General features: G+C 44.1%; 1 protein-coding gene across 3 annotated transcripts in view; it reads left to right on the top strand.

Annotated features, from left to right (window-relative positions):
- The window catches only part of LOC6593948 (cytohesin-1), a 36927-nt gene that overhangs the window by 16162 nt on the left and 1458 nt on the right, over positions 1 to 19307 (top strand). For 2 of the 3 annotated variants that reach the window (XM_002018976.2, XM_026987302.1), the window contains 4 exons: positions 14868 to 15000; positions 18340 to 18438; positions 18560 to 18659; positions 18732 to 18906. In XM_002018976.2, coding sequence (XP_002019012.1) covers positions 14868 to 15000; positions 18340 to 18438; positions 18560 to 18659; positions 18732 to 18906 — 507 coding nt within the window. Of the gene's footprint in view, positions 1 to 11039; positions 12293 to 14867; positions 15001 to 18339; positions 18439 to 18559; positions 18660 to 18731; positions 18907 to 19307 lie in introns of all 3 variants that reach the window. The other variant, XM_026987301.1, reaches the window with a different exon arrangement.

Below are 19307 nucleotides of genomic sequence, written 5' to 3'. Positions count from 1 at the left end.
TAGCCAGCCCACCCCACCGACGGGTGGATATGTGTGTCAAGGGTCTTTTCGAGTGGGATTTTCCTTTACGTTTCGCGCGCACTGAACGAGCGACGACGCTTTTCATCCCACAAAAGTGCTCGATTTTTAAGTATCGCCGCTTTGTAAATGGTTTTTGCCATTAAGGCAAAATATGCCTTTGGAAACACTACAGTTCCTTTTGGTATGAAAGGAGTACGAGTGAGAGCAGAGAAGGTGTGTTTTCTATTGTCAAGGAGCTAAAAGGATACTTGGGATCAAAAGAAAAAGCAGCTAATCTTCGATTCGGAGTCTTGGTTTCGGTTTTATTCTGAGATTTTATGGAGAACTGAGAACTATCGCTGCACTTTTCATTTTCTTGGAAATTGTATCGCATTCTTGGGAGAAGTTTATCAGAACTTTTCATTTGCTTTGGAACGCGAATCATTTCTGGGATTTGAATGATAAATATATAATATTTCCTAAATGGGAATAATGGAAAGGAATCATTTCTTGGAATTATTATAGATTTTTGTATCAAGAATCGTTTCTGGGATGGGAATGAAATATGTGAAGGAAAGGGATAATGGAAAGGAATAAAGGAAAGAAATAGTTCCGAAATAGGAATGATGGAAAGGAATAAATTGTGGAATGGATTGAATGAATTCAAGGAATGAAGAGAATGAATCATTCCTAGGAGTGATTAATACGAATAAAGGAAAGGAATGAATGAAATAAATTTGTTAATAAAATGATGAAAAGGAATGAAGGATCGGAATAATGGAATGAAATGAGGCAATTTATCGAAAGGAACAAAGGGAAGGAATGGAATGGAAATAAATGAATTAAGTATCAGAATGATTCCGAAAAGGAGAACTTTAAGTAAATTTTCTTTAAAATTGAACTCTTCCACTCTTCATTTAGTCGCCAAATAAAATGTAAATTCAAGTGCCATTTGTGGTCTTAAAATTCCACTCATTAAATAGTTTTTATCTTAGTTATTTTTTTGCGACCACAAGCATTTGCCACACCACATTCTGGGGCCAAGATTAAGATCTGTGTGTGGCCAAAAAGCGAGACCCGAAACCCAATTCCCATTTCGTTATGCAAATAATAACAAGAGTCTGAAGTGCAAAGTGCTTTTCTACCTGCTAAAATGCCAGAGAGCACACTGACACATGCCGCATGCCACATGCAGCATGCCCCCTGCCCGTGCCACATAGATTCCAACTCAATTTCCAAACACAAATATGCATTAGAGAGGAAGGGAATCAAAATCAAATGAAGAGAAATAGTCGTAGACACAGGGCCCCAGAGCCCAGTCCCTGGGCTAAAATCTCTTTTTAGATGCGAAAGACAGAGAAGGAGAGAGAGGGAGAGTGTTTACTCTTTCGTTTTGTATCTGTATCTTAAAAATAGAGTAGTCCAACCTCTGGGAAGGCGAATAAAATCTAATTTAAAATAATGTTTCGAGGGGATCGGAGGGAGGGGTTTGTGGCTGCGTCTCTGGTCTCTGGTTATTTATGTTGTGAATGGATCTAAAGTGGCACTAATCCAGTGGCTGCTTAAACAAACCGCAGCTAGCCATAGATACATAGATGTAGATGCAGATACAGATACAGATAAACAGCCAGTTGTAAATGCCCATAAATTAGTTGCTCCTCAAAAAACGTGCGGCATCCAAAACATTTTACGGCCTGTCCGCGAGAGAGCATCGAATGCCGGCTCGGGTTTGGGGGTGGCTGGTGGTCCAACCCCCTGTTTGAACCCCCTGTTTTAAAAGGGGGCAAGATCTCGGTGCGATCTCCGATCTGTGGGTGGAAAAAGTGATTTGAATGCACGTGGGAAACACAGCACGCAAATGCCTTTGTGTGCCACTTTGTGGCGTATAATCTATGGGATTGCACGAGGTATATTCTGCTCTGGTTGACTCTCGCGGATTCCCACACACTCGGTTCATGCGGTTTCGGTGGCTAGATACAGTATCTAGATACAGTAGCTGTCATGGCTATAAAAGAGACGTGGAAAGAGCGAATGGAAAACAAAGGCTTTAAGCAGAGACCATAAAAATCATTCGGTGTGTTTTGTTGTTGGATTCTGGGGACCGACGAAGCTGCCTTACCTTTATGAAACGCACTGTACAACCCCTTTATATGCACAATGATCGCTTCGCTTTGTCGCAGGCGGGAATGTTGATTCATTTGTGGGCGTACAAATTGAACAAATTAAAAACATATTTTAGGCCCCCCAAAAACATTCAAAAAGTCGATGTTTTTGCAATTTATTTATGCGCGGGACACACGGGGGGCGGGCAGGCACCACACGAGTCTTTTGGCCATAAAATAAATAAACATTAAAGAAAGGAAACGAAACGAAACGCCAAAAGAGAAGCGCAAAATGTTTGCCAAAAATCTCTCGTGTCAAAGCAGAAACAAAAACACGAAAGAAACAGTAGAAAATTCAAAATTAACAATATTTATGTTCATTAATGCATGTCCACAGTGAAATTTATTTTCCCCCCACTTGTGTCCTCGAAAATCAAACGAAATTAATAAAAGAAAAACGAGACACGAAAGAATGCTCTTGGAAGGCTTAAAGAATGCCCAAAGAACTTTTGTGTCTGTCTGTCTATAAAGAATATTAATGTTAATTAACCGAAACACAACAATGTCTGCGAGACATTGGAATTTCATTTCATTTCAAGTACGAAACGAAAATCAGCCAAAAGTTGAGTCATTTTTCATTTTTCACTGAAATATTCCACTAGAGAAATGAGAGTGAAAGTCTGCAGAGTGGCTGTGGCCTTCGGGGGCAGTATATATATCATGTATATTGGAAATATAATCGATAAGACTTGCCCAGAGATAAGATATGCAACCGAAAATCGATTTCCCACAGGAAAAACCATCAACGTGTGCAACAGGGAGGAGGGAGAAGACAATTATAATCATTGACACACTAAATGAGTTTTCGTTTCTCTCAATCCGAAACATATGTCAGGGGAAAAATCGTGTAGTGTATAAAAATAGTCGAAAATTCTGTAAACGGGAAAAACCGAAAAAAAAGAAAAGCGAATGCAAGCTGTCAGAAATGTGTGTGTGCATGGGATGCATAAACAAAGATACAAATGTATCTGCGACTTGAGAAGGCATTTTAGTTATTAACACCCCGCCACAAAAAGATGCACAGATACAAAGAGGGAGAGAGAGAGGGAGAGGGGCGTGTCGACAGCTAAACCTATTCTCAAGGACCTCACGAATGCACACACACACACATGTGGAGTGTTGGGAAAAGGAGAAGGGAAAAGGGAAAAGCCAATGGACTTTCGGTTCCATAAAATCTCCAATTTATAAACAAAAGTCGAGGAACGAGAATAAAAGTAAGCAAAAGATGCGCGTGCTAGAAGAAGCCGAAAAAAAAACCATACACACACAATATTTAGGAAGCAGCAGACAAAAGAACCCACAAAAAAGAAAAGAAAAAGTGCCAACAGACAGACAAAAAGATATAGATATTTAGAGAGAGAGATAGAGAGAGAGCAACAGTGCGGATATATCTTTTGCGCGTTCAAATCACGTCGCCGTCCGCTCTGGCAGCGGCAGCAGCAGTAGCAGCCAGCATTCGCAGACAAGGCACGTCTTCCCCTGACCCTGCCCCTGCCCCTGCCCCCTTCCGGGGACTGGAGTTCCCTTTTGTGGAGGCAAGAGGGGCTGGGGTCTGGGGGCTGGGCTTGCAGACTACGATTATGCGGTCCTTGCCGTGTGGCTCTTCCTCTCTCTTTTTGGCAACTCACTTTCAAATGTAGAAAAATGGAAAGTGTTTTTTTTTTCTGTTGGCCAACAAAGAAACGCATGTTTCTCTGTAGGGGGTAGGGGGTACTTTTACGGCTTTAAGGGAAGTAGGAATGAAGGAGAATGTGTGTAAATGGTGGGTACACGTGTTTGAGATCTTTGGCATTATGAATATTCCTGAATTTAAGCATGGATCTCTGATTTTGTACGTCTATGAGGCATACTTAGATATATGTAGATTCGTCTGGATTCTAAAGCCAGAAACAGTCATGCTTGATTCAGATACAGGTTCTACTTCAATGGCCAGCAAATAAATCTTTTGTAGCGACGTATATTTTATTATTCAGAGAAGCTTTAACTTGGGGCTCGGACTCGTTTTAATCGCATTTTATTCCCCAAATCCCACATCCAGACGGATGATGATATCCGCGGCAGCAGCTGCGATAAAACCCAGAAGCAAACGGCGGGTATACGAGTACAATGTACATCCGCTAGAATGTTGCAATGACTGGGGCTTTGTTTTTTATCAGGGTTTATTGTATTGTACTTGAAATGAGGGAAAACAAAAGCCACTCATGGACGGACTTTGGGCTCAAATCAAATCGAATTTGGGTTCTTCTCAAAGGCCAGCGATGATTCTCCGAAAAACAATCTTTTCCTAAGTTTGTGCTTCTCCAGCTTCAAGCTGTTTTTACGCAGAAAATATTGTATCTTTTGGAACCAGTTTGTGGTTGGTTTAAAGTTCAGTTTTATTATTCCAATAAATGAACACCGAATGAATGTTTTGAATGTTAAATACATTTAACACCCTTCTTTTCAATGGAAATGGATTGGAACCTGTTTATTGAATTATTCATAAATATATCTATCACATCGTTTAGGCCTAATGAACTTCATGTTTTGCTCTAGATACGGATGTATCTTTGTGTGAGACTCAGTTTTTTAGTGGAAATTCATTTGCTAATTAGTTTGAAACGTTTCGAAGAAGTTTTCCTTGAATTTGGAAAAGTTTTTGCTGTCCAAAAAAGGAGGAAAACTTGGGAAAAATTCCCAATTTCCATTTCGAGTTTATTTTGAGTTGAAGTTTTCTCATAATTTCCACATGGCCTTTAAGGAATTTCGCTTTGATGTTTTGGCTCCCTGTCAAGCCATTGATATCAGTCAATCAATCAATCAATCAATCAGTCATAGATTGAATGGAAATTTCCAATGAGAACTCTTTCGCCTTGACCCAAAACCAGCCTCGTGCCAAGTGCGAAAATGCCAGCCGTAGAGAGGAAAAGCCAGACAATAGTTAGAACGTGTGTATCCACAAGATACACAACAATTAGCCCGCGGGGCCCCGAAATTGGGGCCACAATTAGCAAATCGACGGCAACAACAGACACAGAGGCAGCGGCAGAGGCAGAGGGAGCGGCTGTGAGGCAGAGGAAAGCCCCACCAATCAATAAACAGTGGCTATGTGCACCTGTTGCTATATAACCCCACAGATACGTGTATCTTTGTATCTTTTTAGTATGCAAAATGCGTGCAACAAACATTTAAAACGAAAGACATTCCATTCCATTCCATTCCGAATATGTGACTAAAGTATTAATATCTTTATACCGAAAAAACAAAAACAATGCCTTCCTCTAATTACATTGGAAAAAACACTACACTCCACGCTCGCATTCTAAGACAAATTTACCGCCCCCCGACCCTCAGACGGCATTCTAATGAAGGGCATTCTCTGTGGGAAATGCCAAAAAAGATACACCAAAAAAGGGCCATCAGGCAAGGGCAGGCAGGTAGGAGTATCTGTCAGATACGTGTCGTACCCGCACCTTCATTTCTATTTTGTATTCGACGACTTACCTTTTGTCTAGCGCCACGAACACGGGCACGGGCGCGGGATGGGATGGGACGGGACGTTCTTCTGGATAGAAGAAACAAAAGGCATTTAATTAAAAACACATTTATTCTAGACATTCATTCTCTGCTGGCGGACACTCTGCTGAAGCGGACACGGACACAGAGACCCAGACACAGAGCCAGACACGAAGTGGGCCAACGAACTTGCGTTCTTAATGGTTCACTGGATGGAGAATAGAATATATGGCGGATGGAATACGATTTATTTGTATTTATTTATATGAGCATATAGAAGATGGGACTATATTTATTAAGCATCTTTTGTGGTCTTGGGATGTGGGATATAGATACAGAATATCATGGATATAAGATGGATAATGGTCTCTATTAATTTTCAATGAAATTTGTTTGGTATTCAAATAAGAGCCTTTGTCTGGCATGTCCCCTTGATTCCAGATGCTGTCTCTTGGGTTTCAAATGATTTTCGAGAGATGAAAACTATATTTCAGAGTGGTTTGGGCTTAGAAAAAGACACTTAAGAACTTGGATAGACACTATACCCAATTTGTTCTATGTATTTCATGGTTTGCTTTGTCTTAGACATCTCCAAATGCAATGAAATTCTGCAAAAGAAAACCTTTAGACCCTCCCTCTAGCATGTCTCCTGGCTTGCCATAGATCAAAACTATCTTTTAAAGTCGTTCGATCATAAAAACACTATTTTTCAGAGAACAGATCTTTTAATTGATTTAAAGATTGCTTTGTTCAAGTCTGGAAACCTCTAACAATTATGCGAAATTTCTTCGCATAAACCCCTAGGACCTATCCATCCCTCTTTCATATGTTTTCTCTTACATTTCAATGGATTTTTCCTTTAAATTTCCATAGATATTTGCCAGAAGAAAGCCCAACATCGAAACGAAATAAATCATGTCATAATTTTCGAAGCAAAAGGGCAGGCGAAATCTTTCATCGTTTTGCGTCTAGAAAAATAAAAAATGACCAAATGCCAAATAAAATAAATAAAGTATTGAAAATGAACAACAGATAAAAGGGGAGAAGCGTCCAGTTTGGACAGCCCAGCCAGCCAGCTGTTAGCCCCAAAAGGGAGGTCATACATTAATATTGTATCTGTATATTTATCTGTATCTGTATCGGTAGTGTGTGTATCTCGGTGTCTGTTTGGATATTTTCTCATTACGTTTATGGGCTGCTGCCCCCCTCCCAAGGCAGACAACCGTTTGTTTGCTATAATATCTATTTGTTTTGCTTTTTATTTGTTGTTTCGCTGCCTTCCATTTAGGCGCAAAAAACCTCCAAAAAACATCAGCAGCAGCAGCCACATGCCACAGGCACAAATTTGCATCTTTCTCGATTTAGCCAAATGACGCAAGTATCTCAAAAAACACAACAACTAAAAAAAAACGTGGAATATATCCTACATATGGCGAGGTTATGCACACCAGCGCCGGGCGATTGTAAAACGCTTTATGTTTTTATATGGCAATTTTGTAGATTTCTTTTTTCTTTTGGATCATTAGACAAATTAGGTATGTTTTTTTTTCTCCCGGCGAAAAACTTGAGAGGTTTCTCTGCCCTCGAAGCTCGAAGGGGAAAGTGAAGTCATTCTTTTCTTTTCATAAATATTATTCTAATTTCACTTTTTTCCCAATGAATGAACAAAACAAAAGCCAAGAGTCTTAGTTGTGTGCCGGAAAATCCTCTTAAGTGCAGCAAATGTTCACACCAAAAGCGAGCATTGACCCAAAACACATGGATACCCGTACACTGGGAGAAAAAGTACAGAGAAGGAGTAAAAAGAATAAACCCATATTTACGTTAATAATAGGGTTTTAAAATATTAAAAAATATAAATATAAAAAATATAAATAAAAAAAATATAAATATAACAAAATAAAAATATAAAAAATATAAATATTTAAATAATAATTAAATAAATGTATTAAAACCTCTTTTTAATACAATTAAATATGGCTTTCAAACATAAAACACATTTGAAATAAATATAATATATTCAATTTGTATGAAATATATTTATTTTAAATATTAAATGTATTTATTAAATATTAAAAATATGTTCATGTCGAATTGTAGTCCAATCCAAGTCGAACTATTCGATTCTCAGTGCTTTTTTCGCTGGGTGTACTCGCAGATACATTTTAAGCTGAAAGATACAAGTAAAGGAAAGGAAAGGAAAGAGAAGGGCTGGGCGCGGCAGGGCGGGGAAAAACTGTCGCCAAACACACAGAGCTTGCATTTAATTGCATTTCGTTCGAAGGAAAGTAAAAGTCACTTATGGGAAAACTCGAGTCCCTCTCCGCCGCCGCAGACAGAGACAATGTCTGGCTGTGTGTCTGGGATTTTGCAGCATTATCTTTCCCTTTTTATACGGTCGGTCGGAGGATGTGCGTGGAGCTCTTTGTTTATGTGTCTGATCTTCTAATTGGTTTGGCGCTGCACAAAGATGTTGCCAATCCCCTCGCTCTGGCCCAGAGACCAGACAAAAGGGTTAAGAGAGCGCAAGTTTTCAATTGTTTCCGTCTGTAAAAAGTGTGTGTAAAGTGTAGATTAAATTGTCAAGATAAATGACTGGAGACACGCCTCTCCTCTCCTTCTGTGGCAGCGGCTACTGTTTGGAGTTTTTCCTCTTTTCAGGGGGGAAAACTTTACGAGTTTTCGGCTTAAATTTCACATTAGTTTCAAAGCGCATTTCCTGCCCACACACACAGATACGGCCACAGATACAGAGGTAGTCTTTCCACAGGTAGCAATCACAGCTTTGATGGGTCTTGGTCTTGACACCACTTGAGAGGTTCCTCTGTCTCGTATCTTTGTATCTGTGGGATCTGTTGTTGTATCTTTATAGCCGCCTCTTGCGTGTGTGTGTGTGTGTGTCGGCTTCGTTCAGTTTGATTGATAGTTTGTTTACAAATTTAATTTCATTTTACTTGTTTTTTCCCCTTCTGTTGGTTCTTTTTTTCTCTTCTCTCTTGACTTCTTTGTGGCATTCACCTGTGTGCTCTCCTTGCCACTGCCACTACCTATCCCTAGACATCGTGTGCTGTTTGTCTTTCTGCCTCTCAATGTTTTTCAACTTGGTCAACGACGCCCGGCAGGGCCTTAGGATGGGACTGGGTCTGGGACTGGGACTGGCCGCGCCTTTTATGTGGTCGCCGCCTCATTACAAATACCCTGGGAGGAGTGTGTTCTGATTTGGAGAAGACGCTGGACGAGAACAGATCTCGGAAGCCAGGGAGGAGTTCCTTTTCCATCGTTCCTTCCTCGCTTGCTCTTTTGCCTACTTCTATTCCACCGTTTCTTGCTTGCTTGCTCTCTGTCGCTTTCCTAGTCGTTCCCTTTCCACCGTTCCTTTCGTTCTTCTGCCTGGGTATCAAATACTTCCTTTTCTCATTGACGGCTAAGCTTCCTCTCTGTAGCCTTTGTTTGCCTTTTTTCTCTCCCTCTATTTGGCTATTTGATATATAAGGAATGTGTTTCTATATGCATATCCACACGCGAAGCAAACAGAGAGGAACAAGAGAAGAAACCAACGAAAGACAGACAGAGAGGAGACCCAAAGTTGGACGATGGCGAGAATCACATTAAATGCAATGCCATTTGAATGCCTCGCGCAGCACTCTCGCACTTGTGAAATCCAATCACGTACTCCCTCCCGTACTCCCTCCGGTGTGACGTAGAAAGGATGCCCAAAACTCTTTCAAAAGACTTCATTTCGAACTTGGCTAATGCGTGGGCGTGGCACACAGCCCCAAAGGAAGAGGCAAAGCCTGGCCGGGAGGGGGGACCTTGTCATTTGGCTAGTCCCCCCCAATGGGCCATCACGGGCGTCTGATGCCGCGTTTACAGGTTGGAAATCCCCAAAGGAATTTCACATTTGATTAAAGTAAATATTTTTGTAGGAATTTAAGATAATATTTATTTAAAATCAAAGGGAACTCTTGATTTACTTTGGACAGCGGAAGGAACCCTAATTAATATTGAAACGCACTTTTTGTTGGGTCTTAAAATTGCCTTTTCTTTTGGGGTTTGAATTTTCCAAAGGAAAAGTCGTTTTAAATTGCCAGCAGCAATCTTTGACCTTATTTTCTGACAAATTGCATTACGTCTGATGGAAATTGAAGTAAATTTTCACGGGCATTTCTTAAAAGAAAACCCCTTGGTCGCATTTTAGAGTGTTTTTTTTTTGGTACAGTTGGAGCCATTTTTGGTAGTTTAAATGTTCCTTTCTAGGCTGTTCCTGTTGCGCTCTGTTTCCGGTGATTCCATAGTTCCTGCCTGGCTCGTGGCGGCCCTGTTCTCTTCATTTTCATTGTTCCTTTCTTGATTTTTTCTGTTTTATCGCTCCATTTCCATAGTTCCTGTCTTGGTTGTTTCTACCTTTTTTTTATCCTTTCTTCTTTTCTTGCTCTTTCCTGTCTTCCACAATCCTTTGTCGCCTTTTCTTGGGGAATCTCCCCCTTCTTATTGACTCTCATATTTCCAACCCCGAAAAGATTAGTCAACAAATTCGTTGTAAAAAATGTCATAAATCGTCCCCCGAGGATTTCTCCTTCGTTTCGCTTAACCTTTTGCATATTCGCTTGAGTGATTCTGATTTCTCTATCTCTGGCTCTCTGGGCCTCTGGTGTCTGGTGTTTGCAGCTCCAATTAGAGAGTTTTTGTCGCCTGTTCGGGGCTGCTGTTCGGAGAAACAATTCCGCAAGCTTTATCGTTCCGACTTCCTCTTCCTGTGAGCACAAATGCACAAAGCAAACATTAGACGAAGGAACGAAGCGAAATCTCAATAAATCACAAGACAAAGGAACGAACACGCAGAACACCAGATGTAGAGTTCTAGGCTGGAAGGGGGGTTGCTTGCTTAAAGCCGCAGAGTCGACAAATCACACACGAAGACATACGGAAGTGGTGTCCTTGCCACAGCAGCGGCAGCGGCAGAGTGTCCCGTCTGCATGTGCTGGGATTAGGCTAAGGAACGAACGCCATCACCTTGTTAACCTGCCAGCCATTAGCTTAATTCGTTTTGTGTCGCCGCCGTCTCGGCTGGAAAGGAAACCACCAAAAGTGTGGGTAATTTTTGTGGTTGTACCCCGAGACACTTCCTGCCTCTACCTCTGCCTCTGCGCCTGCCCCTGCCACAGCACTTTGTGGGGCTTCTTTCACACCAAAGAAGAAGACACTTGATAATTAGTTAATTAATTTATGGGATGGGATATGGGATATGGGATGCGTATCCCCTCGAAACCCCTCGAACCGAAAAGGAGACGCTGCCGCTTTGTACTTGTAAATTGCCTGAAGCGAGGTGCCACAGAGGCTGCCCCGTGAAACCCCAGAGACTAAGAAACATACAATTTTCAGTGAACCCTCCAGCCCCCAGCCATCATGGAGGGTGGCTCCCGATAGAGTGATCCGATCCACAAGGAACCCGTTCTGCCAGCGGAAGCCAAGCGATGGCCTCCCTGCAGCAGAAGCGCCCCAGCATCTCGAACTGGTTCTCGTCGCTGCGGCGCCCACCAAAGGACAAGAAGGGCCCCTCCCTGGGGAACAGCGGGAGCTTTGGCAGCAAACAGCAGCTGCAGCGGAGCTGCGTCGATCTCCCCTCGAGTTTCGTAGGAGGAGGCGGCATACCAGGATTCAATGTGGAGGGAGTGGGATTCAGTGTCGATCGGAGCAGCAGGAGCAACAGCACCTTCTACATCAATCCGCTGAAGGCCTCCAAGGAGGATCGCCGCCGACTGGTGGAGACTGGCAGCAGCAGTGGCGGCAGCAGCAGTCGGAGCAGCAGCGTCTGTGTGCGATGCTTCTGCAATCTGCTGTCGAAGAGCGAAGAGAAGACACCCACCCCTACGCCCACGCCCCTGCCCACTCCCCCGCCCGCTAAGGTGCCGCCCAAACCCCCAGCCAAGCCCCGTTCCCCCTCGCTGGCGCCCTACACGAGTGTGGCGACATACAACATCACGACCTTGACGCCCGACAGTCCCCCGCCCGCCAGTCCGACGCCGAGCAGCGTGACCGTCAGCTGCAGCGACACGAGCCGCACGGTGGAGGTGAAGCGCCTGCCCTGCGACGAGCCCCGCACGGAGCTCTACAGCAAGCGATCGGAGTACACGCACGCGACCACCACGACGATCACAAGGACTCTGATAGTCTCGCGGCCCGTGGAGCTGCTCCTCAACGACAAGGGGGAGATCATCTCGCGGAGATCGCCGCGCAAGACGCGCTCCAATTCGCTAGGATGCATGCTGGATGTGGTGGATGGCGATGGCGATGCCGATGCCTATGGCGGCATGGATAATCCCTGCCTGCAGCTCGATACGGACACGGATGCTCCGAGCTCGGTTCTGAGCTCCCCGCTGACACCCGATGCGGGGGACATGCGCTTCATCGATGACAGCTCCCTGTCCCAGAGCGAATCCGAAAGGAATTCCATCAGCATCAACAACAACAACAACTCCAAGGAGCAGCAGAATAACAACAACTGCAGTAGCAGCCCCAGGAGCAGCCAGGAGTCGAATCTCTGCGAGAGTTGTCGCCATTTGATTGAGAGAAACCTCAGCAATGCCGAGAAGCAGATCAACAGCGATGTGGTGATACTGAGGCAACACCCAAAGGTAGGAAGAGAAGAGGGAAATGGTACACAGGGAGGGTGCTAGAAGGAGGGACGTACATAGGGAGATCTTCTAGACCAAAGCATCCCCAATGGATGTCTATTGCAGAGCCATTCATTCATTAATTCATGAATAATCGCACAGGACTTTCCCTTGAACACTCAATGGAGATTCCCTTGAAAACTTTGATGAAAAATCCCCACCAAAATGATTTCTGCTTAAAAATATTGAAAGCGATTCTTGCTTTCGTTTCAAATTGGATTCCCCCTTGGCTTTTTGTTGATTTTTATTGAGAGAATTTGCATTGTGGTGTGGCGTAAGAACAGGTTGTTCCGCCGCTGCTGCTGTGGGACTTCCTCGTGGCATGTTCTCACACTCCAACACTCCATTCCATCCATTCCATTCTCTTACCTGTCGACAGAACTCTCTGGCCGCTTACCCCGACTGAGAGATACTCGCATTAAGCCCCCGCCACGCCCCGCCCCACCCCGCCTCGAGTTTATTTTTAAGTTTGACGCTCATTAGCTTTGTCTCTCCGCCTTCACCTCCCGCGTTTCCTCTCCGGTTTCGCCGTGGTGTTGATATCACTCCAGACACTGCCCTGACCAGGTCCACTTGTTGGTCTTTAATCAATTGTTGGTCTTTTAACGACATGCGGCCTCCTCTGACATGCCGCAAAACTTGTTGCGTCTCTCAAGACTCTTCTTAGAGCGTCTCCCATCATGAAACCCCTACCAAAACCCCTTTTCAGAGAGTCTCTTTTTCCAAAACCCCGTTTTCCCGAGCTTCTCTTCTCCATTAAACCCTTCCTTAAGTCACACAACTTTTGTTTCTTCTACATTTTCTTATCTTTTATGTGGATTTTCCTTTGTTTTATGTTCATTTCCATTGATTTTTATGGGGCGTATCGTGGTAGCCTCTGGAGGATAGGGTTTATTGAGTTGTAAAGCTCTGATCATTTTATTGATTGGAAAATTAAAGAAAAATTAACATAATTTTGTTTGGGGGGGAATTCTAGGGGCATAGTTTTATGGGAATTTAAGGGGCAAACGGATGTGGTGTGTGGCATTGTGGATAATGAAAATAAAAGAGAGAAAAAGCGGTGGAAGCCTGGGAAAATATTTTGAGAATATTGAGACATAAAATCGTCAAGCCATAAATTATAATAAAAGATATAAATATTGTATGTTGCAGATACACTCGTATATTTGGCCATAGAAAGATACATGTATCTTTTGGTCAAATGTTTGTTCTATGACAGCACTCCGACGATCATCACTTTTTATAAATAAACATCTTACGGGGAGGCTTCTCTGGGAGCACTTCTATCTGCTTATGCGACACGCTCTGGGAATTAAAATACCTCGAAATCATTGACGAAAGTCAATGAATTCTAAAACCTTGCAGCACCCAGCACCAGCAGCGTTGTATCTAGATACTTTTGACAAGTCACTGGCATCCCCTCGGGGAGCAGATACACAAATCCGCATTCAATGATGAGAATTTCAATCGAGTGGAATGCCCAACCGACTGCCGAATGATCTCATCTTTTGAATCTCAACTGCAACTGTTCATCTATCTGTATCTACATATCGTATATGTATCTTTTTATTACAGCCCATGGACATGGACATGGCAATTTGTCAATTGTATATTTTATAGTGTTTAATTGACATTCCTCTGTGTGCCTCCTTCCACGTCTTGGTCTCCCCCCCTCAGCCCCTTTTTACATACGATCGACTCATTCCATGAGTCAGAAGGTCATTCATTCATCGGGTGGGGAGGCCTATGTGTCTCTGAGGGCAATTGATATGTTCCGGTCTCGTGGGTCTCCTCATCATTCATGCGTCAAACCCCCACAGCTACAAGATACAAAATAAAAGATACACATATTCGTATCGTTTTCCGCTTCTTTGGGCATTACACGACATTTGCTTTGGAATGGAATGGAATTGGAATTGGAATTGGCATGGAATGACCCTTGCGATGGCACTGCCATTCCGCGACATCTCCTCTAGGGTTCAGTTCTAAGTTTCTTTTTCTAATTCAATTAAATCACAATTTGCATTAAATTGGGGGGTTTTTTCCCCTCCCCCCTTTTTTGAACAAATTTGAAAACTGTTTTCAAGTGAGTTTTTGTCATGTGTCCGTCGTAGGTTGTTTATTTGGCGCCAGTCGACAGGCGACACGGGCAATGGACAACGGACAACGGCACTGAGGAAATGCAAATTACTCGACTTTCAACTGTCTCTCCATCGCTCTCTGCTGCCATCTGTATCTGTATCTGCGAGTGTGAGCTGAATTTATGGGAATTTTTATAGAGGCAGTCGCTGTACGCAATTTAAATTTAAACACCAGCCTAGCCTAGTCGCTCTAGTCGTTCGCTTATGTTCTGTTCTGTTAACTGTGTACTCTAGAGTGTATCTAGATACATACGCGTGTGTTAGTGTGTGTGTGGGCATGCACTGCCATTTCCTCAATCTATATTTATAGTACCAGCCAGCGATGATTATGATGTCATGATATATGCCATTTATCACCTTTATAATTGGGCTTTTCTTCTTTCTCTCGTTTACAGCAAATCAAAGATGAATTGTGCGAAGTTGTCTCGGAAATGGAGGTGCTCGATGTGCCCGAAGACTGCAAGCATTCCAACAAGGACAAGCAAATGTCCATTGGTCGCAAAAAGTTCAATATGGATCCGAAAAAAGGTGAGTGTATAGATAAAGTATTTCCAGAGATCAAAACTAAGAAAAAGATGGCGATATAATGATTATTCCTCGTTTATGCAAGTCGCGCGTAATGCAGCAGCGTACCTCGGTCGGTTTGATGGGTGGATGCCTGGCGTTGCATGGGCCACTTGATGTGTTGTTCTAGAAAGATGACAATTCTGTGGATACTGTACAAATCCTAGTAATTTCGCAGAAACTTTGAGTGAACTTTTCCTCTTATTCGCCCGCCCAATGATTCACCCCGAATCAATATGCAAATGTAATATTTGCTCAATTCAAGAGAGGTTCCTCCTCTACAATCAGTGGAATCCCAATTCGTGGGGAGTGTCCCTCAAAAGTCGAGAAATGTAAACTTTGCTGATGATTTAAATGAAATCTCAATGACGACGACGACGACATGACACCAGACGACGACAACAACGACAATGATGGAGTCAGATGAAATGCTTTATAATTGAGCTGATGACTGAAGAGAAGAGAAGAGGAGACATCGTGCTACCATTGGAGATGGAGTTGGAGATTGTGGTGGGGTGTGGTGTGGTGGTGTGGGGGGCTCTCCATGAGAGCGTGTCGCGGCGCCAAAAGGCAAAATTACCATGCAAATTTCCACGCAAATGAAGAGCGCAGGAGAGAGGTGTAGGTGCTGGTGTGAGGGGGAGGGGGAGGGGTGACACGTACGTCCAATAATAATTTCGACGTTAATTTAATAACGTAATGAGCCCGAAACGAAATGTAAATGCAACAGCGCCAGAATGTGCAGCAGGCGGCAGTCGGAAAGCAGCAATGGGACGGTGATGCGGGTGTCGGAGGGACGGAGGACAGGGCGTTCCACTATCTTAAAAGTCTGACAAATTTGACAGTTCGTTGACATCTGAAGTACGTGGTACGCGTACGCTTATGCTCCTCCTCCAGTGTTTAATTTAATGGAAATGAAAATGGAAATGGAAATGTCAATGCCGCAATATCCAGCAAGAACTTGTCTCAGGGGAGGACCCGGACCCGGACCCGGACCCGACCCTCAGACATCAGTTCGTTGACAGAAGGCAGGGAAGGGAGGGTGGCATGTGGGATGTGGGATGATGTATGGGATATGTCGAAAGATGAAGGCTAAACACATTTATGGGAGCGTGGAGGGAAACGTTAGCACCTCATTAGAAAAGGGATCCTCTCGTGTTAGATCTAATGCTAAATGGGATCTGTAATTATATATTTGACGTGTGACTCGTTGGGTTTTCGGAGAAGCATTTCGGTAGTTCTACCCCTCGGAAAGGTGCAAGATCTCGTGTTTAATGAGAAGAAGTATCCCATTTCGGTGTGAAATTACTTTTACCTCTCGAAGGGTGGAGTATTTATTGATATTGGAAGATTGTATCCCATTTGCCCTCTGGTAAGGCGAAAGATCGACTGTTGAATGGCAGGTTATTTCGTAATAGAATGACTCCAAACTCCAGACCACATCCCACCTTAAATTTTGATAGCACTTTTCATGTTTTCCGTGTTTTAAAATGTCTCTGGTCGGAGGGGGTGACCCACATGTCGGCGTGTTTGCTTATGGAACACGTCTCTCCAAAACATCTCAATTTCTTTGGCCTATCAGAGCAGCCCTCCCTCCACCCTCCAGCACACATTTTTAAAAGCCAATCAAATATTTACGTCAACCTCTCTTGGCCATAAATTAACGTCGACAAGTCAAAATTAGGCCATGCAACATCTTCCCGCAACACACACACACACGCACGCATCGGGGGGTGGGGCATGAGGCACATCCTGTACGGAATGCCAGATATCTAGACACGAGTATATGTTTACATATATACGGCAGAGGGAGCACAATAAAAATGCTAATCCAAAGAGGGACGACGACTGATGGGTGGGTGGCGGCGGTGGGGGTGGAGTTGGGGTTTAGCGACCCAATAACAAAAGCCAAATCGAATCCCGGCCAGAGACGAGACATTTTGTCGTCGCTTATTAAAAAACTTCCACACGAGAATGTGTGGTGGCTACCTCGGCCACCAGGAGGTGGAGGCGGAGGCGGAGGCAGCGGCAGGCAGGGTGGCAGGAGTGGTGTCATCGTCATTTGTCGCCCTTTATCGGCCGATTATCAGCAATATACGGAAACACACGCACATATAGATAGACACAGACACACACGCACACAAAGATACAAAAGCAACACACACAAACAGATACAGATACAGATACAGATACTTAAATTAAATAGCACACAAATGTGCCATCCATAACGCGCAAACGACGTCGGGGAATGGGGTGGGGTGGAGAGGCAAGGGGCCTGCCCAAGGTATATTCCACAGAAAGGAGGAGCAGTCCCCGAGCAAAGAGCGTGGCGGAGGACCCCCGTTACCTTCTCTTGAATCTACCTCGGGGTCCCTCGGGGCGATGTTAATCGCGCGTGATGTCCTCCGAAGTCACGCAAAAACTTTTTGTTTACGAAAAAGTCGAATATTGTGGTGCGGTTGGTGGGGGCCATAGGCCACAGACCACCATTCCAGCCCTGTTGGGTACCCCTCCCTTTTGCTATTTGCAGATTTCTCATTATCGATGCCGTTTGTGTGTGATTATTGTCGCTGTCCTTGGAAGTTGTCATCGTCAGCGTCAACGTCAACGTCATCGCAGATTTCAATCGGCAAATCCAATTTCTACAATGCACGCCCGGGCGCCACCTGGCGTCTTGAAGCCGCAACAAGCTATTGTTGTACCGTAGAATATTAGGAGAATCGAGGGGTATATGGTATTTGTGGGTGTCTATGTGACAGGCAGAAAGGAGCGTTGCAGAACCCTTAAAGAATTTTTCTATCAGAACTAGCAGATGATTCAATACAGATTTCAATTCCCATCAAAGGGTATCTGCCAGTCGTTACATCTCGCGCAGATTCCATTGTTTGTTTTGTTTACTTTTAATAATTCCATCGAGATTCTATAGAGACTCGCATTGAACTTCTCCGATAGCGGCGTTTCCTCCTCCGCTCGTCCGCCCTCTCTTTGATTGGCAAATAATGACATCGTTACCGACCCACCGACCGACCGACGGGGCGCTCCTTCTGTTCTCGCTTTTTTTCCTCGTTGCCCGATGTTTATGGAGATTGCGCTTTGGTTTATGTTGCGGTTCGCTGGCTCTCCAATGGCCACAAAATGGTCGTATATGGGGGCACATTATATGATTTGATTATTGCTTCGTTCTTGGGCTTCCGGGTGCGCGTTCTTATCGATTACATTACGGGGAGTTACAGTGGAAACTTCTATGGGGAGCCTCTATGAAACTCCATCTCTAATATTCCTTACTTTCTTTCCCTTTTCCAGGCATTGAGTATCTCGTGGAGAACCGACTGCTGCGTCACGATCCCCAGGATGTGGCGCATTTCCTCTACAAGGGCGAGGGCCTCAATAAAACGGCCATAGGTGAGTGGGGAATACCCCGGCCTGAAGTCATAAATCGACCTTCTTTTATGGCCAACGCGAAATTCAATTAAACGCATAACCAACATTTATTTTAACTGCCTTTTCGGTGCGTTCTTTCCAGGCGATTACCTCGGCGAAAAGAACGATTTCAACGAGGATGTCCTCAAGGCCTTCGTGGCGCTACACGACTTTACCAATCTCATTCTAGTGCAGGCCCTAAGGTAGGTCCACCCTCCAGCCCACCTGTTATAATTATCGCTAATGGGAATTTCCTCTTCTTTTCTCTTCAACAGACAATTTCTCTGGTCGTTTCGACTGCCCGGCGAGGCGCAGAAGATCGATCGAATGATGGAGTGCTTTGCACAGCGCTACTGCCAGCTAAATCTGGACATCTTCACCAACACGGACACATGCTATGTGCTCAGCTTTGCCATTATAATGCTCAATACATCGCTGCACAATCCATCGGTGGGTACTGCCAATTGCTAGGGTATGCAGTGGATTGGATAGCACCTGCCTTTAGATCGCATTCAGATATAATTTGATTCGAACAGGCCATTCATCAAGGGGTATTGTGTGGTGGATTCATCCAAAAATACCCCCAGATCTGTTCTTTTCAATTTATTTGGCCCTCTTCCCACTCCCAACCGGATGTTCGTACTGTTGGCAGCACGTCAGGAAGTTGTTGCTTATGCCAAAAAACCGAAAGAACTGCCTGAATCGACTCGACTCGACTCGACGCGTGGCCCGGCCCATGGGCTGTCCTTCAACTGCGAAATTGAATTCCTATTTGCCGGTTGTCAGGCCACAATTATCGACGTCGACGTCGCCGCGACGCAGCGCAGCAGCGATTCACTTCCGCATGCTGC

This window comes from Drosophila persimilis, unplaced genomic scaffold (genome assembly GCF_003286085.1).
Source record: "Drosophila persimilis strain 14011-0111.01,24,50 unplaced genomic scaffold, DperRS2 tig00000124-arrow-pilon, whole genome shotgun sequence".
Lineage (NCBI taxonomy): Eukaryota > Metazoa > Arthropoda > Insecta > Diptera > Drosophilidae > Drosophila > Drosophila persimilis.
Note: the sequence above shows the minus strand (reverse complement) of the source record. Positions and strands in the feature narration are given on the sequence as shown.